The following is a 21,230-nucleotide window of genomic DNA, read 5'->3' as shown; positions in this document are numbered from 1 at the left end:
CCCTCCTGCTCTGCCGGGGGCTGGCCTGCCCAGTTCTCCAGGGAGGGCACCCAGGTGGGCACAGTCTCACTTCCTGCCCAGCCAGTTCTGCAGGCGAGATTTGGAAATGGGAAATAATTCTGCTTTAAATAGATTCTCTGCAGTGTGATGCAAAAGGCAGACGGAGGGTGAGGTGAGGATTTCCCCTCCCTTCGAGGGCCTGAAAGATCATCGCAGGGGCCTCATCCTGGCAAATGCCCGTGTGCAAGGAGACCACATCCACAGCTACAAACAACATGTTCTCATATTCAGTTTCTGTTTTGTGTCCCGTAAAAACGCCCAACTTTAGGAATGAAGGGTTTGAGGAAAGGGTTCAAATATAGTGCCAGACATTCAAGAACCCGGAGACTATTGGTCCATCTGGAACTGGAATAGGACCCTTCCAAATTCTGGGTGATAAGTAAAACTGGGGTATTCTCCCCTCTGTTGGTCAAAGGACATTGTAGGTGGTCTTATCTATGTCATCTGCCAGCAATCCTTCTTCCAACATCACCAACATCTCCCTCTTAAGATTATTCGTAGGGCTCCTTGGACATTCCTTGGACGTTCTGTTTCTCTTCATTCAGCTGTCTTCTTGCTTCATTACGATCCTCTTGCCTTCCCCAGATTACACCTTCCCCCACGTACGCTACGGACCCAGGAATGGAGAAACCTCATGCCCTGGTGGGTGGGAACGGGGCTGCCATTCGGTCACAGAATCATAGAGCTGGAAGGGACCTCGAGGGCCATCTCATTCATCCACTGTCACCTGCCACCCCCTGGAACCTGCGCAGGATCAGAACCAACCCCAGAAGGCCAGGTCCCTGGCAGACACCCCCCCCCCCGGACCCTCAGGATCCGCTGACGAGGGCACTCCCTTCTGGGCCCTCCCCGCCCCTTGCATTGTGCCCACCAGCAGGCAGGGGAGCTCTTCGAGAACTGGCAAGCCATGCTCCCTCTGGACCTGCAGGGAGAAGCCCCCAAACTATGCAGAGGGGGTCTCTGGCGCGCCAGGCTATACCAGCTCCACGGGGGAAGAATGCCTGGCAGAAAGAAGACCTGGTGGTTTGAGCGTGGGCAAGAGTGGGTGCAGGGGGGGGGGGAAGCAGAGCACATCTGGGAGGAGAAGGGAGCCGGGCTGGGCTCCTGGCCGACCCCCATGTTCTCCAGCCATGCCTGCTGCCCCGTGGCCTCCTGCTGCTGCTGCTTGATTGCCTTCCCGCGAATCCAGACGTCACGAAGCCTCTGAAGACAGAGGACTGGGGAGCCGGAGCCCATCCGCTTCCGTTTCGATCTTCCCGGCATCTCAAACGCCCCATTTTGGCAACTCTCTTTGATGCATCCACGGAGCAGCACAGCAGCTGGCTGTAATATGCAGCGTCAAAGGGGGCTGAGAGCAAAGCCAGCGCAAACAGGACATGATGAAAAGAGTCCCAGCGGAGGCAAGACATTTGTGCTGAACGGCCAAAGAATACACGGCACCACCATGCGCGGGATGAAGCCTCCGCTCCGGAATGCACAGGCGGGGGGGGGCGGGGGGGCGGGGGGGTGAGCCAGGCCGGTGGCCCCAAAGGACCAGCGAAGGGAGGTGGGCAGGAAGCGCCAGGGGAGCCAGCTCGGCTGCAGAAAGGCTGGCTGAGCTCTTGGGGGGGGGGGAGCAGCAGGAGACCTCGGTGGTCGTCCGCCGCATGACCAAGGGGTGGGAGAGGACTGCTGGGCTCTTCCCCTCGGCTGGCAGCTGGGCAGGCCCCGAAGCAGCAAGAGGTTTGGTCTGGGGGCAGCTTCACTCCTCGGAGCAAGGAGGGCTTCATCCGGGAGGGGGACCCATATCGCTCCCACTCAGCGCGGCTGTCTTGCTCAGGACTGACTAAGGGAGGTTTTGGCCCCGAGAAAGCCCCCAGCCCAGCCCACTGCCCCTTCCGCGGCTCAGTTACAGCTCATCTTTTAAGCAACAGCCCCTCTTCCCTCTGCAGCCCCCGTTGACTGCCAGGTCCAGAATCAGGCCCCCTTCCATCTGCCAGGCAGTGGGCAGTGGGCAGTGGGCAGTGGGCAGTGGGCAGTGGGCAGGGGGACCTTCACCTTGGCTCCGGACGTGCCGTGACTGGGGGTGGGCTGGGGGTCCCCCTGCGGAGGCCGCTTCCTTTCGAGCGAGGCTCCCCTCTGCAGCCCGGCTCTGCCCCCGCTCCATCTCCACCCTGCTTTGGGGGCAGGGCCATGCCCCCCCCCTCCCCCCGGTGTGAAGGCCACGCAGCCTGCCACATTCCGCAGCCGGCCTTCTTTCCAAGCAAAACAGCCACGGGCTGTGCTGAGGGAACTCGCCCCACCCAGGCAAAGCCCTCCTTGCAAGGTGAGCCCCCCATCACCCCCCCGCCTCCCCCTCTGCCTCTCCAGACAGCTGATGCAAACAGACCCCCCGCCCCCCTTCTGCTGCCAGGCCCACTCAGCCCCTGCTGCGGGACGGGGAGTGAAAGGGGCACAGGCGGGCCACCTGCCCAGGGCACTGAAGCCGCCAGCCAAACAGCCGTGGGACGTGGCCGAAGCCCAGCAGACTGGCAGCTAGTATGGGACCCCTGCAGGTGCCCCAGCTGGCTCCAGAGGCCAATCCCACCCAATCCGGCCAGCCTGGGGGACCAGGGGCCCGAGGGATACTGACCAACAGGCAAGAGTTGGTGCATGAGGGGAAGGAGGTGGGGACCCTGGGGGGAAGTGGCCATGTCCGCATAGCATTCCTTGTGAGATTGGGGGGGGGGGCAAGGAAGCCTGCAGCCAGACGGGCTACAGGCTTCCCTCCCGCTCTTATCAGCTGCGACCAGGATGGACGGCACCTTCCCCAAGCCCTTGGGACAGAACACCAATCCAGGGACAGGAATGGCCCCAGCCAGGGAGGGGGCAGCTCATCCACCAGGCCCTGGCTGGAGAGGACAGGGGGACCTTTTCCCCACTTCCCACCCCCTGCATTTCCCCTCCCTGCTCAGCAGCTGCCACTCGTGCAGGGCCCTGGGAGTTCAGGCATTATCTTCTCCTCCCCGCAGAAGAGGAAAGCCACAGCCGGCAAGGAGCAACTGAATGCTCCAAGCTGTGCCCCGCGGCAGCAGGAAGGGGTCTGGATCCGCCTGGCGGTTGGCACGGCCGGCATCAGAAGGGGAAGAGGAGGCCCCTCTCTCATAAAAGGGCCCGTGACACTTTTATTATTGTTGTTGTTGTTGTTGTTATTATTTCAATTTTTATTTCCTGCCACTCCTGAGACTGGCTTGTGGTGGGTTACAATCATCCACAATTAAAGCCCCAATAAAACCCCATTAAAATTAAAAAGGGACATAACAATTACAACACATAGATAAAGACCATGGCGGTATAAATCCACAACTTCCCCTGCCCCATAAACGTCATCCAAGAGGGGAATGGCAAGAGCTTGCCATTTTTAGGGCTTGCCTCCCCTCTGGGCCTGCTCCTGGGCCGGGAAGAGACCCCAGACACCCCCCAGGCGAGCCTTGCCGGCAGCAGACACTTACCTTGGTGTGCAACTTGGCAAACTGCTTGTCGTCCAGCAGGCTCTGGGTATACACTCGCCTCTTGTAGCGGAACTGGAGAAGAAAGGCCAAGAGGGAGACGGTCACCAGAACACCCTCCAGCCCAGCCCAGCCCAGCCCAGCCCAGCCCAGCCCAGCCCAGCCCAGCCCAGCCCAGCCCAGCCCAGCCCAGCCCAGCCCAGCCCAGCCCAGCCCAGCCCAGCCCAGCCCAGCCCAGCCCAGCCCAGCCCAGCCCAGCCCAGCCCAGCCCAGCCCAGCCCAGCCCAGCCCAGCCCAGCCCAGCCCAGCCCAGCCCAGCCCAGCCCAGCCCAGCCCAGCCCAGCCCAGCCCAGCCCAGCCCAGCCCAGCCCAGCCCAGCCCAGCCCAGCCCAGCCCAGCCCCCCGTATGTTCTCCGCACAGGAATTTCCAGCGGCCCTCCATCATGCCCAGGCAGGGAAACTGCAGTTCAAAAGCTCCACGTCATAAAAACCAACCAGACGAAGCCCTCAGTTAAAAGGTGGCCCTTCGTGTGTCCCAAGGGCTGCCTTTCCCAGTACGCCCCTGGGGCCGCCGTGCTCAGCTGCTAATGCTGGTCTGGTGGGGCTGCTCAGCCCAGGGATGTGTGCCGAGGGAGGAGTGAGTAGCCCGGGGGAGCGGCCAAAATTGCCCGGGGGCTGCAAAGGGCACTCTTCCGCCAGGCCTAGGGAGGAGACCGCGTGGCCCAAAGTGATACCGGCCTCCCCCCCCCCCGCTTCTTGGCTCCCCCTATTTTGATATCACCCCCAGCCTGGGGGGGGGGCTGGCAGAGGGCACAAAGGGGGTGGGGGGAGGGTGCGGGTGGGGATTTAAATTGCACTTTATTGTACTTTACTGTAATGTTATTATTGTAACTGATTTTATTGAATATTTTAATCGTTATGAACTGCCCGCGATCCATAGGGGGAGGGGCAGTATCCAGAGTGGTGTCGTGGCTAAGAGCCGCAGCTTCTAATCTGGGGAGCCGGGCTTGATTCCCCGCTCCTCCTCCGCATGGCAGCCAGCTGGGCGGCCTTGGGCTGGTTATGGTTCTCTTAGAGCTGTTCTCACAGCAGTTCTGTCCGTACAGGAAACCCCTCTTTGGTCAGTGACCTCCGGACTGGAGGCGTGAAGAGCCCAGGCAGAATCAACAATTAACAGTCAATTCAGCAAACACTTTCAGAAGCAAGCAGGAGAAACGCCACAAAGAAGGAGCCGAATTCACACAGCGCAGAACTGGCCAAGAAAAGAGCCAGCCGGAAAGCAGCAAAGCTGCCTTAGGCCCTGATCCGAAGAAAGCTGCCACTGGCCCTTTCATGGCCCCCAGTGGGTTCCCCTCCCTAGAACAAGAATGTAAAATTTCTGGACAAATAGTTGGTGTTGCCAACCTCCAGGTGATACCTGGAGATCGCCCAGTGGCACATTCAATCCTCAGACTAGCAAGGTCAGTTCCCTGGGAGGGTGGGCTCTGCAGCCCTCTGCCTTGTTGGTGCTCCTCCCTGACCCCGCCCTCCCCAGGCTCCACCCCCTCCCACCTCTAGGTCTCCCTCCCCCCAGAGCCGCCCACCCGCAGCCAGAGGGCAACTGTGCCCACGAGGTGTGGGGCAGGGGGAGGGGTGCCAGAGGGGAGGGGGCAGAGGCGTACCTCCAGGTAGGGGACTGGGGTGTCCGGGTTCAGGGGGTACTCCCTCAGCAGCCGCTCCTCGTCCAGGAACTTCCCCGCCCGGCCGTTGAAGGCTGGCTGGAAGAGGCCATAATTCAGCACGTCCTTCAGGCTGTGGTTCAGGGTGCAGAGGATCCGTTGCTTGGAGACCCAGATGGGGACATCAGGATTCAACCGCAAACACTTCTGGGGGGGCAGCAAGACGGGCAGGGGGCAGGGTGAGTGCGCAGCCACAGTCAAGCAGATTTCCACACCGCCCCCGCCCCACCCCGAGCCCACTGGCCCCTGTGCTAGAGCCACAGGCAAGCAACCCCAAATTCTGCCCCGATGACCCACGGAAGAAAGCCAAGATGGGGCCACTTAGCCAGTGGCACAGGGGCACTGAAGCAGAGGGATGGCTGCAGCAGCAAGGGACCCCCCCCCATTGCCACAGACCCAAACCCAAGCGGGCTGGCCCTGCAGCTGCAGCCAGACATCCGGGGGCCCCTTGGCTGGGCCTGCTCTGGGCTGCCCTCGTCCTCCGGAGACTCCCCCACCAGCTCACCAGCCTGCCTGCCTCTGGAGGGAGGGGGAACCGAGCACCTCACGCAGGAGAACGGAGCTGGCCCTCCTGGGCAGCATGTCCGCCAGGGAGTGGGGGCAGAAGGCTCAGCATGTGCTCCTGCGGCTGCTTCGAGGCCCACTGGCCGGCCCCAGATTCCACTCAGAAACAGAAGCGAAGTCACCTTGGCTGAGGCAGATGGCCCGGCCAGTCCAGCAGAAGTGGGTTTGGCCATTTCACACAGGGAGGTCCAGTTACAAACAGCATGGGAAGGGCATCATTGGGTCTGTGCGAAAGAGCCCTCGTGTCACAGTGGCCAAAACACCCAGGTGTCCTCAGCAGGCCCACCAGGGAGGCCAGGACACTGGAAGCTCACCTGATGCTCCCCCCCAAGCAGGAAAAGTGCAGAGCATCCCTGCCCCAGACTCAGAACATCAGGGGAGCCCGGCTGGATCAGGCCAGTGGCCCCTCCAGCCCAACCCTCTGTGAACGGCAGTGGGGACGGCCGACAGTTCCCTTGCTGCTATCAGCCCCACTAGCTTAAAGAAACAAAAACACTGAGATGCCATCTTTAAAATACTGTTGTTGCTGTTATTGAGTGCACATCCTGCCACTTTCCAGACTCACAAACATCAAACCACCATAAAATCCCCTATATAAAACTCCGTTTAGCCCTGAGGCCGTAAGACCCCCAACACCCCACATGACTGGCCAACCTCTGAGCACCGGCCACACCCAAAGGCCTGGCGGAAGAGCTCCTTCTTACAGGCCCTGCAGAACTGGGACAGCTCCCACAGAGCTCTCCTGGGAGCTCCATCCACCAGGCCCTGGTCGAGGGCCAGGGACCTCCAACAGATTGGTACCTGCAGAGTGAAGAGCTCTGCGGGGGGCATAAGAAGACCGTGGCATGGATCACAGTGGCCAAGCAGCCCAGGGGCAGGGAGGGCGCTAGTAGCTTCGCCTGGCAAAAATGGAAGAACGCCGTGCATGCTACTCTCGTGACCTGGGCCCCCCTAGAAAGACTGGCATCCACAGTCACCCCCAGTTTCCTGGATGAGGGCGAGATGTTGAGCTCCCACCCCCCCAGCTCAGGTGGGCAAACCCACTTCCTGTCCTGTCGCCTTCCCCCCAGCCCCAGGACCTCCGTCTTGGAGGGGCTGAGTTTCAGGCGACTCTGCTCTAACCATCCAGCCTCGGCTTCCAAACCTCTGGCAAATGGATCCGAAGGGGAGTCCGGGGGGCCGCCTGTGAGGAGACAGAGCTGAAGCCATCTGCGTACTGGGGACAGCCCAGCCCACAGCTCCGGACCAGCTGGGCCAGAGGGCGCATAAGGATGATCAATAGGGAGAGAGAGAGAGAGAGAGAGAGAACAGCGCCCTGAGGGACCCCACAAGGGAGTCAATAGGGGCACAAGAGTTCCTCCCTCACAGCCCCCCTTTGGGTCTAGTTTCGGAGGACGGAGTGCAGCCACTGCAGGGCTGTCCCCTGGATTCTGGCCCTGGCAAGGGGGTGAGCCAACAATTCACGGTCGACCAAGTCAAATGTGGCCGCCAGATTGAGCATCATCATTAGGGCTGAACCGCCCTGATCCAGCTGGAGCCGGAGATCACCCACCCCGCTGACCAACACCGTCTCCGCCCCGTGGCCAGGAGGGGAGCCCGGTATGGGTCAAGGACTGAAGCTTCCTCCAAGAAAGTCAGGTCCATTGCGGCCCTTTCAGCTCCCTCACCCAGGAATGCCAAATGTGAAACTGGGTGGGAGCTGGCCGGGTCCCACGATGGCTCTTTCGGTAAGGGTGAACCACCGCCTCCTTCAGCACCTCCAGGAACTCCCCCCTGGACAGGGAGGGATGGATGGCCTCCCCCAGAGGGCCTCCTGTCCGCTGGCCCCGCAGGTTGATCCAAGGGGCACGTGGTCGCCCTCACTGACCCCAGCAACTTGTCCCGCCTCCGAGAGCCGCCTGAAGCCATCGAGTGTATCCCCTGGAGATGGCCAAGGTGGCGGGACGGTCCTGGCAGAGTGACAAGACCTTATCCGCAAAAGAGCTCGCTGATGCCTCCCAGGCACGAGCCAGCTGAATGCTAGTTGGGCGCCCCTCCCTGAGGGCGGGCAAAGACTGAACTGCCCTAAACCAGGGGTAGTCAACCTGCGGTCCTCCAGATGCCCATGGACTTCAATTCCTGTGAGCTCCTGCCAGCGTTTGCTGGCAGGGGCTCATGGGAATTGTAGTCCATGGACACCTGGAGGACTACAGGTTGACTACCCCTGCCCTAAACAACTGGCCGGGCGAGAGCTCATGGATGCAATAGAGGCAGCATAAAACTCCCGCCGTCTCACATGCCCTCATAAGTGTCCCGAGTCTCCCCCCCCCCCAGAAATCCAGACTCCCTGGCCAGTCTGGCCTAGAAGAAATTCAACTCCCAGCCTCAAAGTGGCCATCGGCATTTCCCTGGGCCTGCAAGAAAGGGCCACAAGAGCCAGGCTCTGCCCACCCACTCACAACCTGCCCAAGTTCACAGAATCCTTACAACAACAGCCCTGTGAGGTAGGTCAGGGAAAGAGGACGTCCCTCACTGCCCCAAGGTCGCCCAGCAAGCTTCCAGGGCAGGGCAGGGATTGGCCCCTGGGGCTCCTGGCCCAACATTTAGACCACCCCCCCACGCGACCTTCCTGGGCCTTCAGCTAAGAGTGACTCTGAGCCCATCAACTTTACAGAGCATCTGGCTGGACACGGATCCCGCCTGATCACACGGCTGTCCAAGGGAGTCGGTTTACAGGCTGGTAACCCCAGAGGATGTGAAGATAAAAATAAATTGGGGCAACCGTACAGCCATCTTGACCCTGGGAGTTGGAATCAAAGCCCCCCCCCCCCCCCCAGCCGGTGCTGCCTGCTACGGGGTGCTCAGAAGGCAGGGGCTGCGTCTTGAGGCTGCCCGTTCCTCACTGAGCACAGAGACCTGCTTCTTCAGCCTCAAAGACTGCAGTGAGGGGGGAGCCTCCTTTAGAAATGAGGGGCTCGCTGTGAGCCCCCAGTGGATAATGTACTTTCTGCTTTTGCAAGCTGCTGACAGGCCCCCAACACTTGCCCCCCCCCCAATCCTGGAGCCTGACTGTTTCATTGTGGGGGGGGGGCAGATCTAGCTGCTGGAACACTGTAGCTAGCGGGGGGAGGGGGGGAGGGGATGCTCTGAATTTAGGTTAGAAATGAATCATATAAATGCTACGGTGCCAGCTATGGAACTGCTCCCAGATCACCTCCCTTGTATGCAGCCAAAGCTGCTCCAAGAATCCAGAGCAGGACAGCCCCTTTGGGTGCCACAGGTCTCCAGGCTGTTGTGCAGAGTGGTGGCAGCTCAGCCCCAGCTCGGTGCCTGAAGAGATAGAATCACAGAATCAGAGAGTTGGAAGGGGCCATCCAGGCCATCTAGTCCAACCCCCTGCTCAATGCAGGATCAGCCCAGAGCATCCTAAAGCATCCAAGAAAAGTGTATATCCAGCCTTTGCTTGAAGACTGCCAGTGAGGGGGAGCTCACCACCTCCTTAGGCAGCCTATTCCACTGCTGAACTACTCTGACTGTGAAATTTTTCCCCTAATATCTAGCCTATATCGTTGTACTTGTAGTTTAAACCCATTACTGCGCGTCCTCTCCTCTGCAGCCAACGGGAACAGCATCCTGCCCTACTCCAAGTGACAACCTTTCAAATACTTAAAGAGGGCTATCATGTCCCCTCTCAACCTCCTTTTCTCCAGGCTGAACATTCCCAAGTCCCTCAACCTATCTTCATAGGGCTTGGTCCCTTGGCCCCAAATCCTCTTCGTCGCTCTCCTCTGTACCCTTTCAATTTTATCCACGTCCTTCTTGAAGTGAGGCCTCCAGAACTGCACACAGTACTCCAGGTGTGGTCTGACCAGTGCCGTATACAATGGGACTATGACATCTTGTGATTTTGATGTGATGCCCCTGTTGATACAGCCCAAAATGGCATTCGCCTTTTTTACCGCTGCATCACACTGCCTGCTCATGTTCAGTTTACAATCCACAAGTACCCCAAGGTCTCGTTCACACACAGTGTTACCTAGAAGCGTATCCCCCATCCAGTAGGCATGCTTTTCATTTTTCTGACCCAGATGCAGAACTTTACACTTATCTTTATTAAATTGCATCTTGTTCTCATTTGCCCATTTTTCCATTGTGTTCAGATCTCGTTGAACTCTGTCTCTATCTTTCGGAGTATTTGCCAGTCCTCCCAATTTGGTGTCATCTGCAAACTTGATGAGTAGTCCCTCCACCCCCTCATCTAGATCATTAATAAATATGTTAAAAAGTACCGGGCCGAGCACCGAGCCCTGAGGTACCCCGCTACTCACCTCTCTCCAGTCTGATGAAACACCATTGACAACAACTCTTTGAGTGCGGTTCTCTAACCAATTCCCTATCCACCTAACTATCTGAAAATCCAGATTGCAGTCCTTCAACTTATCCATCAGAACATCATGGGGAACCTTGTCAAAAGCTTTACTAAAATCCAAGTAAATGACATCAACCGAATTTCCCCGATCCAGCAAACCTGTTACTTGGTCAAAAAAGGAAACCAGGTTGGTCTGGCAGGACCTGTTGGAGACAAATCCATGCTGACTTCCTTGGATCACCAAATTGTCCTCCAGATGTTTGCAGATCGCTCCCTTTAATATCTGCTCCATTATCTTCCCCACAACAGAGGTCAAACTCACTGGTCTGTAGTTTCCCGGGTCATCCTTCCTCCCTTTTTTGAAGATCGGAATAACATTTGCTCTCTTCCAGTCCTCCGGGACATCTCCAGTCCTTAAAGAGGTTCCGAAGATGATGGACAAGGGCTGTGCAAGTTCTCTGGAAAGTTCTTTGAGCACTCTCGGGTGCATTTCATCCGGACCAGGGGATTTGAACTCATCAAGAGCTCTTGCCATGGCTCAGGTCAGGCGGAGGAGCAGGCGCACCCACCTCGGAGGGCCCCTGTGCTGGTCTCAAGGGCCTTCTCCTTCAACCAGGGCCCCGTGCCAGAGGTTACCTGGCACATCTTGCCCAGTAAGGACTCGGGAAGAGGGTGGGTGAGCGAGCATGTGTCCTCAAGGGGTCTCCTTTGCAGGCCAGCCCTGTCTACGATGCAGATTCAAATCCCACCTCAGCCGTGGTGCCCTTTGGCCAGTCACAGACTCATAGAGTTGGAAGGGAGCTCCTGGGTCATCTAGTCCAACCCCCTGCATTGTGCAGGACACTCACAACCCTCTCTCTCCCCCACTGTCACCTGCTACCCCCTTGAGCCTTCACAGAATCAGCCTCTCTGTCAGATGGCTATCTTTCATCCAAATCATTTATAAATATGTTGGACAACACAATCCCCAGGACAGATCCTTGGGGAACTCCACTTGTCACTTGTCACTCTTGTCCAAGAAGATGCTGAACCATTAACAAGTACCCTCTGGGGACGATTTGTCAACCAGTTGTTGATCCACCTTCCAGAAATAGGATCCATACCGTACCAGCTTGTCAACAAGAATATCATGTGGAACATTATTAAAAGCTTTACTGAAATCCAGATAAACTATGTCCACGGCATTCCCGTGATCCAGCAAGGTAGTCACTTTCTCGAAAAAAGAGATAAGGTTGGTCTGACATGACTTGTTCTTGCAAAACCCGTGCTGAGTCTTAGAAATCACAGCTCTCCGTTCCAGCTGCTCAAGGACCGAGTGTTTGATTATTTGTTCCAAAATTTTGCCAGCTACAGATGTCAAGCTGACAAGTCGATAGTTACCCGGATCCTCCTTTTTCCCTTTCTTGAAAATGGGGACAACATTTGCCCGCCTCCAATCGTCTGGCACCTCACCTGTTCTCCAAGAAGTGTCAAATAGAATGGACAGAGGTTCAGAGATGACATTTTATAGTACCCTTGGAGGCAGTTCATCTGGCCCAGAAGACTTTATTTCCTTTAAAGAAACTAGGCGTTTGTGGCCACCATTCCTGTCCCCCATGTTGTGTTATGTTTTTGCTACACTGAGCACTATTTCCACCACAAGAGAAGACCGAGGAGACATAGGAGTTAAGCAGTTCAGCCCTCTCTTCATCATCTGTTAAAATTTTCACTTTCTTGTCCTTGCAGCGGAGTTCCTATTTTTCTTTTTCTTACTTGAAATACAACCAAAGAACCCTTTTTTGTTATGTTTAGCATTTCTTGCTAGCCTAAGCACATATTGAGCTTTAGCTTTTCTAACACTCCCCCTACAGTTATTGGTTATTTGTTTATACTCATCCTTGGTAATAAGGCCTCCCTTCCATTTCCTAAATGACTCTTTTTTATTCCTCAAATCTTTTGACAACTGCTTATGGAGCCAACTTGGCTTCCTTGGGCTCCTTCCATCTTTTCTTCTCAAGGGAATTGTTTGTGATTGAGCCTTCAGTATTTCACTTTTAAGTGGCAGTCTTCAAGCAAAGGTTGGATACACACTTTTCTTGGATGCTTTAGGATGCTTTGGGCTAATCCTGCGTTGAGCAGGGGGTTGGACTAGATGGCCTGTGTGGACCCTTCCAACTCTAGGATTCTAGGAGTTTAGTTCAGCAGTGGAATAGGCTGCCTCAGGAGGTGGTGAGCTCCCTCTCACTGGCAGTCTTCAAGCAAAGGTTGGATACACACTTTTCTTGGATGCTTTAGGATGCTTTGGGCTAATCCTGCGTTGAGCAGGGGGTTGGACTAGATGGCCTGTGTGGCCCCTTCCAACTCTAGGATTCTAGGAGTTTAGTTCAGCAGTGGAATAGGCTGCCTCAGGAGGTGGTGAGCTCCCTCTCACTGGAAGTCTTCAAGCAAAGGCTGGATACACACTTTTCTTGGATGCTTTAGGATGCTTAGGGCTGATCCTGCGTTGAGCAGGGGGTTGGACTAGATGGCCTGTATGGCCCCTTCCAACTCTTTGATTCTGTGATTCTATGATTCTTTCTGACCAGGGACTCTGCCCAACATGCCTTTAAGTCTGCTAAGTCTGCTAAGTCCGCAACGTTTTTATGGTTGAAGAGGTCGAGGAGAGCCGGTGGCCCTGGAGGTGGGGAAGAGCCGGTGGCCCGGGCACCGCGCATGCGCGTCAGCGCCCCCCTGGTGGTGGAAACGCACACGTGCGTTTTCACCACCAGGGGGCGCTAGCGTGCATGCGCAGCAGCTCCGTGCATGCATGTTTATGTCCACCGGCATGCCAGCGGCTCTGCCTGCCTCTTCCCCCCCCCCTCGCAGGAAGAAGCTAGCCGGGCTGTGAGCAAAGTGCCTGCTTTGGCAGCCGCTTCTCTCATGGCCTGGTGAGCTTCTCGCTGCAGGGGGGGGAGAGGCAGGCATTAACGAGGAGCAGGGGTTGACGACCCCCATGTTAAGGCCCACTCCTCCAGCCTCCCCTCCACCACAGGCCGGGCTGCCAGGTCCAGGGTGGGAAATCCTTGGCTACTGTGGAAGAGGATCCTGCTCTCTGTTGCTTGGGGCCCCGCTGTAATCCCAGGACATCTCCAGCCCCACCTGGAACGTTCCACCATCTGAGGAACTCCCGGAACATTCTATGCAGGCGGAAGACTTGTTTCCGTGCTCGGCCCTGCAGACCCTCCACTCCACCCCTGCGGCAGCCCCTCAAGCGCTTGGAGACGGCCCCCGTATCCCCCCTGAGTCGCCTTCTCTCCAGGCTCAGCAGACCCAGCTCCCTCCGCCTCGCCTCCTGCTCCAGATGGCGCAGGAGAAATGTACAAGTTTGCAGATGACACCAAATTGGGAGGACTGGCAAATACTCCGGAAGATAGAGACAGAGTTCAACGAGATCTGAACACAATGGAAAAATGGGCAAATGAGAACAAGATGCAATTTAATAAAGATAAGTGTAAAGTTCTGCATCTGGGTCAGAAAAATGAAAAGCATGCCTACTGGATGGGGGATACGCTTCTAGGTAGCACTGTGTGTGAACGAGACCTTGGGGTACTTGTGGATTGTAAACTAAACATGAGCAGGCAGTGTGATGCAGTGGTAAAAAAGGCAAATGCCATTTTGGGCTGTATCAACAGAGGCATCACATCAAAATCACAAGATGTCATAGTCCCATTGTAGACGGCACTGGTCAGACCACACCTGGAGTACTTTGTGCAGTTCTGGAGGCCTCACTTCAAGAAGGACATCGATAAAATTGAAAGGGTACAGAGGAGAGCGACGAAGATGATCTGGGGCCAAGGGACCAAGCCCTATGAAGATAGGTTGAGGGACTTGGGAATGTTCAGCCTGGAGAAAAGGAGGTTGAGAGGGGACATGATAGCCCTCTTTAAGTATTTGAAAGGTTGTCACTTGGAGGAGGGCAGGATGCTGTTTCTGTTGGCTGCAGAGGAGAGGACACGCAGTAATGGGTTTAAACTACAAGCACAATTATATAGGCTAGATATCAGGAAAAAATTTTCACAGTCAGAGTAGTTCAGCAGTGGAATAGGCTGCCTAAGGAGGTGGTGAGCTCCCCCTCACTGGCAGTCTTCAAGCAAAGGCTGGATACACACTTTTCTTGGATGCTTTAGGATGCTTAGGGCTGATCCTGTGCAGAGCAGGGGGTTGGACTAGATGGCCTCTATGGCCCCTTCCCACTCTAGGATTCTAGGATTCTATACTTGGTGCAATGTTGGTTCCAGTTTGTCCTTAGATAGTGTAGCCTTTGCATGGGACAGTCTTTTTTTGGGCACCACGTGAAGGTTGGCAAGCCAACCCACAGGGCTAACATGGAGGCGAGGGGAAGAAGGCAAGCCATGCTGGGTCCCCTCTAGAGAGGAAGGCAGGACACACGTCCAGAAGCCATCTCAGCCAGCATTCTCTGGGGGTCGCTCAGGTGCAGGAAGCCCAGGCTGGCCTCCGCCCCTCCCGCCCCACGACCCCTTCCCAAGGGGGACGATGCCCAGGGGCTTAGCCTGGCAACGAGGCCATGGAGGGCCTGCAGCTTGCAGCCCCCTTCACATCTGGCAACTGTGGAGAGGTCACTGAAGATGCCACTGCAGGTGTCAGAGGCCGAGAACAAGGCCATCCTGCGCCCACGGCCCCTCCCCCAGGCTGCAGTCCAAGCAACACTTTCCTGGGAGGCAGCCCCTTTGAATTCAATGGGGCTCACTCCCAAGCAGACGTCTTTAGGGTCGCTCTCTTAGCAGACCGCTGCTGGTGCAGCCTGGAAATCTCCTGGAATCAGAGGTCATCTGCAGACTATACAGATCAGCTCCCCAGGGGTATATGGCTGCTTGGGAGGGAGGCATGACTTTGTGGCACTGTGCCCCAGAGAGGTTGCAGGATGCCAATCTCCAGTTCAGCCCTGGGGATATGCTGGAATCGCAGGTCCTTTCCAAGCAACAGAGATCAGTCCTCCTGGATAGAAAGGGCTACTTAAGAGAGGGGGAGTCTCTGACTTTGGATCCCAAGGGGGTGCAGGGATGCCAGGCTCCAGGTAGCGTACAAAGAGAAATGCTGAGTGGCAGTTATCGCTAATAACAGGGAACATCAAATAATTCGAGAACTTGTCACAGATTCTTGAATAAAAATATTTAACTGATAGCAACATTTGCTTGAAGAACTGAAAAACTTTCAGTCTGTACATTCTTTAGTTCAGTTCAATATCTAAGTAAAGCAAAAACAGTTGTACGTTACAATCAAACATGAAAACATTGGTTGGCGAAGAGCTAACAGAGGCTTTCTCAATTACTGCCTCTATGTCAACATTTCTGAATTTTTTTACCATGGAGAAATCCCTGAAATTTTCTTCAGGCTTCAAGGAACACCAGAAGTGGGATCTCCAGGTCCCAGCTGGAGGCTGGCATCCCTGCCACTGTTCAGGGATGCCATCTTCCAGGTGGGACTTGGAGAACCCCAGAATGAAAAAGGTAAGTTCCCATGAACTACTAACCCTGGGACAGGGGGCTGTGTAGGACTCCCCTGTGTACACACACACGGAGCACAGAAGCATTCCTCCCTTCTCAAATTGCAAACTTTATTAACCACACAATCACCACTCCATGTAGGAAATACCCGAATATCTCCTTCCTTGGATTGCTCTGAGAAGCCCTTGGCCAGAAGGTCCAAATGTAAAGGACAAGAATTCCCTAACAATCAATGAGCAAGTCAAAAAAGACTTACACCCTCCTCCTCCGGCAACAGCTTCTTCTGCCTCTGCCCCAGCTCCATCTCTTTAAGGCAGTGACAATTTGTACAGCTCGGTGGAGTGGTTAAGAGCAGCTGCTTCTAATGTGGCCAGCTGGATTTGATTTCCTCCTCTTCCACATGGGGGACAATCAGGTCTGCATGCAACTGCCTGCATGCAATTTGAATTGATTGGCGCCCATTGGTAGAGTATCCTCGCCCTATTAGCCACACACCCTCAGGGAGGGCCAGTCAGGCAGGGACTGATTTACCTGCCTGCAATTTGAACTGATTGGGCCTCGTTGGCAGAGTGCTCTCTCCCAATTAGCCACACCCTCAGGGAGGGCCAATCAGGCAGGGACTGATTTACCTGCATGCAGTTTGAACTGATTGGGCCTCGTTGGCAGAGTGCTCTCTCCCAATTAGCCACACCCTCAGGGAGGGCCAATCAGGCAGGGACTGATTTACCTGCATGCAGTTTGAACTGATTGGGCCTCGTTGGCAGAGTGCTCTCTCCCAATTAGCCACACCCTTAGAGAGGGCCAATCAGGCAGGGACTGATTTACCTGCATGCAGTTTGAACTGATTGGGCCTCGTTGGCAGAGTGCTCTCTCCCAATTAGCCACACCCTCAGGGAGGGCCAATCAGGCAGGGAGTGATTTACCTGCATGCAGTTTGAATTGATTGGGTCTCGTTGGCAGAGTGCTCTCTCTATTGGTGGCGCTCCCCCATGGAGGATCAATCAGGTAGGTTTATTATGTTTAGTGAGCTTTATTATATTTAGTGATAATGATACTGGAATGTATAGGCCGCCCTTCCCTGCCGGGAGCCTTGCTTCCTCTGCCTGCTTTCATGCCGTGGGACAGGCCAGCTCTGCTGCCACCTGAGGCTGCCTTGGCCTGAATTGGACCCTCTGGGCCACCAGAGCTCGTGATTCCCACTCCGATTGGCAGCTGCTTTCCAAGGGATCAGGCTTATATATTGTTGCACGTTGTTCTAATGGGATCTTATTGGAAGGGTATTTTAATTGGGGATTAATTTTTGTAACCTGCCACGAGCCACGTGTTGCCAATGGTGGGAAATCAATCAATCAATCAACCAACCAATCCGTCAGAAGAGTTGGTTTTTATACTCCACTTTCCACCACTCGGAGGAGTCTTAAGGTGGCTTATAATTGCCTCCTCTTCTGCTCCCTCCAACAGACACCCTGCTTGGGAGGTGGGTCTGAGAGAGCCCTGCTATGCGAGAACAGCTCTAGCAGGACCGGGACTGGCCCAGGGTCACCCAGCTGGCTGCCTGGGGATGACTGATTTATTACTTTATCGCATGGCAGTTTTTAACTGGAGATGCTGCTGGGGCTTGAAGCTGGGACCTTCTGCATGGCAGGCAGAAGCTTTGCCACAGCCCTCCCGGAATAAACAGGAACCCAGAGGAAGGTGCCTTATCCCAAATCAGAGTCCTTGGCCATGAAAGTTGGTATTGTCTACTCAGATGGCAGGTCTCCAGGGGCTCGGGTGGAGGTCTTTCCTACCGTCTAGCTTTCCACTGGGGATGCCGGGGACTGAACCCAGGACCTTCTGCATGCCGGGTGGATGCTCTGCTACTGAGCTCCAGTCCCTAGCCCCAGTGAGAAACTGCAGCAACTCCATTAGGCAGCAGAAGCAAAGTTTCCTGTTTCCAACAGTTGCCTTCTGGGTGGCTGCAAGTGACAGGGCCGGGGGACCCAGTGAGGGAGCAGGAGAGCCCTGCCAGAGCCCCGGGGAGCAGGGGTCTGCTGCCCGGGCAATCCCCGCCAAACCACCTGGGAAAACGGCTCCCCCGGCTGCGGGTCCCCTGCTGGGCAGAAATCCAGGAGCGTGTCCTGTGACTGAGGAGCCCAGCGCAAGAACGCCTGCCCTTCAAGGCTGCCCTCCTGGGGCAAAGGCAGGGGGAGGAGTTGGCCATTACGGCCTCTGCTGGCTGCGGCCCCTCCGAAGGCCGAAGGTGGCCTTGGGAAGGCCGGGGAGAAAGGCCCGGTGGCCGCTGCACTCCCACACACGGAACAGCTCTGGCAAGCTTCGAGGGTTATCCCTGGACCCCTGCCAAGCAGCATCCAAGGAAATTCAGCAACGGCAGCAGAGGCTATGCAGCAGGACGATGCTGGCTGGGGCGCTCTCTCCTGGAACTGCTGCCTCCCCCCCTCCCCACTCTGGCCCTGCCATGCTCCTGACCCTGAGTGCAGGGGCCCAAGCCACCCCCAGGCATGCCCGCCCTGCTTCTCCCAGCCCCGAGAGGCCTTTGCCCCTCCCGCCACCCAAGAGCCCCTGGGAGCAGCCAGGGGCATGTGGGTGAGGAGGGGATGGCAGGTGGGCCCCAGGCAAGCCGGGTGGCTCTGCCAGGAAGCAAGAGCAGGTGCAGCTCCAGAGCCCGGGTGCCCTTTGTGGCAGCAACAGAGGGCCCGATCCACAGGGCGTCCCCAGCAAGCCCTACAGAGCACGGCTCCCAGACATGCCCAATGGGAACTGTGCAGGGGAACTTGGTGTGGCTGCCAGCCTCCAGGTAGGGCCTGGAGATCTCCTGCTTTTGCAACTGGCCTCCAGACCACAGAGAGCAGTTCCCCAGGTGCCAGGCGCAGGCTAGGGCTCTGGCATTGGGAGAGGCCCCTCCCTTTCCGTGCCCCACAGACATGTGCCCTTGCGGCACCAGTTCAGGGCCTTCTCAGCCCTAGGTCAGAACTATCCTGCCTCGCTCCCTGTCCCCGCGGAGAACAGCCACGCACAACCCGGAATGCTGTGCCAGTCGGCCGAGGGCTCCCTGGCATCCAGAGTTCTTAGAAGGCCTTAGAAGGAGGGAGCGGCCAAGGGCAGAGCAGCCACAGAGACCTGCCAGCCTTCCTGGCATGAGCTCCAAACACCCTCAGTCCCTCCAGGCAGAGCGTTCCTCTCACACTGGCAGCCGTTCTCCAGGGTCTCAGGCAGAGAAAGGTCCTTCCCATCCCTCCCTGCCCTGCCGGGACTTTCAACAGGAGATGCTGCCAGGGACTGGATCTCTGTCCTCCCGCAAGTCAGGCAGAGGCTCTTCCCCTGAACCACTGCCCCACCCCCGCCGCCGGCACCTCTCAAATTCACAGCTGCTTCCCCTGGGGAGCAGCCAGAGTTAGTTCTTTGGAAAATGCGGATGGGTGGGAGGGAGGCAGGAGATTCCAGGCCCTGCCTGGAGGCTGGCAACCCTACAGCCTCAACCAGCTCCCCGTGTCTGCCTCTTTGACTCTCCCTCGGCATGTCTCAAAGTACAACAGAGACTGTTTGGAACCAACTACTCCAGATCAATGAAATAATCAATATCTTAGGATTATAGCTCCTTGTTTCACAAAGGAGACTGAGGCTCCAAGGGGAAAGAACAGGACCCCCCCCCCCTCCTGTCGAGGACAGAGCTGGGTTCAGGCCATTTCAACCCTCCAATTAACTTCATTGCACTGCAGGGGGGAATAAGTACTGCCTTAAAGGGAAAGGTATTGAAATCCTGGTATCAAAGTGTGTAAGGAAGTACTGGAGGCCTTTTGCTAATATATTCAGGGGAGACGGAGAATTGGGATCATTAATACAGGAGGTGGAATGAACGCTGAATCGAAGGACGGGGGGGGGGGGGGCTGCTGAGCTGCATCTTCCAAGGCAGCCCTTTTAACAAGCTCACAACAACCGGGGAGGGGAGGGGACGGGGGGGGGGGGGGTGATTACGGATCCCTGGCAAACCATCCTTTAAATTAAGGACCTGTTTCTGTGAAGCAATTAAACTGGTGCTTTGGTCTCCCTGGAATTCAGAAACGCCCCGCCCAGATCCCTGGAAGCAGCCGCTGCCCACGGAGGCACCTGCTCAGGTGACCCTTTGCGTGCTGCCCCAGCATCCGCTGCATCCCAAGGGAGGTCACCAGGGGTGCTGGCAGGAGGGGACTAGACCAGAGCCACCCACAACAAAATCAGCAACACAACCAGCTGCAGGAGGGAAGGGGGGGGGAATCAGTGATGTTGTAAGAGGGGGGTGCCTTATTTGGACAAGGGCCTTTCAACTCCAGGTTGAGAAATTCCTGAGGATTTGGTGGTGCATGGGGGAGGGGGAGCATGATGCCACAGACCACCGGCCAAAACTGTCCTTGCCTCCAGAGGAAATGCATTACCTGTGATCCCAGGGGAGCCCGAGGCCCTTCCTGGGGGGGGTGTTAACTGTGACAAAATGCCCCCATCCCCTTTCCTTGCTATTTCAAAAAGACAAAGGTATTTCCTCCCTGCTTTGGGGAAAAGGGAGAGGCAACTGTTAATCACTTGCTCACCTCCTTTCAAATGCTAATTGGCCCAGCCAGGAAGCAGGTACCTGGAAGGGGGGGGGGATTTCTTCTTCTCAGATTCTCCTGGGAAACAAAGGAGCTTTCTATGGGAGGGGACAGAGGCATATCTGCTGCTGACCACAGAAAGAGGGGGGTCTCTTGCCTGCTGACCATCAAAGCAGGAGTTTTCTATGACTTAGGAAGAGAGGTGAGCAGCCATCATGGGCCATGTGGCTACTAGGTGAGTTGACCATGTCATAAGAACCTGGAACCCCTTAAGCTAAGGGGCCTACTTTATATTTTACATCAGATAGGGCAGGGGCAGTTAACCTGTGGTCCTCCATATGGGGCTCATGGGAATCGTAGTCCATGAACATCTGGAGGACCACAGGTTGACTACCCCTGCGATAGGGTGTATTTTTAGCAGAGGAACAGAAGGATTGTATTTCCTCCAATTTATTTTGACTCTTGCATCACTCTGTGCTATGCTAAAGATGAGCTTATGAATCTTTTCCTTTAATAAATCCTTTATAAATTATAATAATAATATGGCGGTGGTTCTGTGACCACATGGAGGTCTCCCATTTCAGAAATGCTAGCCCAGTGCAAGGGGGAAACGCTGGGACAGGGGGGGGAGCATGGCAAGGAGTTACTCTTCGGGAGGGAAGGTGTACCTTGCAGCAAGTGATCCCCCCCCCCCCCCCCCCCTGGCACTCAAGTGCTTGGCCTTGGGAGACAAAGAGTCAAGGCCTCTTGAGTGGGTACTTTAGTTCCAAGAATGTTTTCTCTGGGTATCCTTCTGGCTTTGTTACTCTGTTCCTCTGAGGTCACAAAACAGATTAACAAAGCCAGAAGGATACCCGGAGGAAACCTGTTAGCAGTCAGACTCAAAAGAGACAATAACTGAACACCCGTAGTTGTTACACACAGCTCTCAACTCAAAACAGTTCAGCACATCTCCAGGGACTTACAACCTCTACTGGAAAAGGACAGTTTCTTTCCCAAGTACTCGGGGAAAACCTTTTCTTGCG

General features: G+C 56.0%; 1 protein-coding gene across 8 annotated transcripts in view; it reads right to left on the bottom strand.

Annotated features, from left to right (window-relative positions):
- The window catches only part of SHANK3 (SH3 and multiple ankyrin repeat domains 3), a 223,397-nt gene that overhangs the window by 175,844 nt on the left and 26,323 nt on the right, over positions 1 to 21,230 (bottom strand). For all 8 annotated transcript variants that reach the window (XR_013231452.1, XM_077340559.1, XM_077340560.1 and 5 more), the window contains exons 2-3: positions 5,189 to 5,392; positions 3,531 to 3,602 (exon numbers count right to left, since the gene is read on the bottom strand). Coding sequence is in view for 7 of the 8 variants with exons in the window: in XM_077340559.1 (XP_077196674.1) it covers positions 3,531 to 3,602; positions 5,189 to 5,392 (276 nt within the window). In the remaining variant the exon portion in view is untranslated. The remainder of the gene's footprint in view (positions 1 to 3,530; positions 3,603 to 5,188; positions 5,393 to 21,230) is intronic.

The sequence above is a fragment of the Paroedura picta genome, chromosome 5 (assembly GCF_049243985.1).
Source record: "Paroedura picta isolate Pp20150507F chromosome 5, Ppicta_v3.0, whole genome shotgun sequence".
Taxonomy (NCBI): Eukaryota; Metazoa; Chordata; class Lepidosauria; order Squamata; family Gekkonidae; genus Paroedura; species Paroedura picta.
Note: the sequence above shows the minus strand (reverse complement) of the source record. Positions and strands in the feature narration are given on the sequence as shown.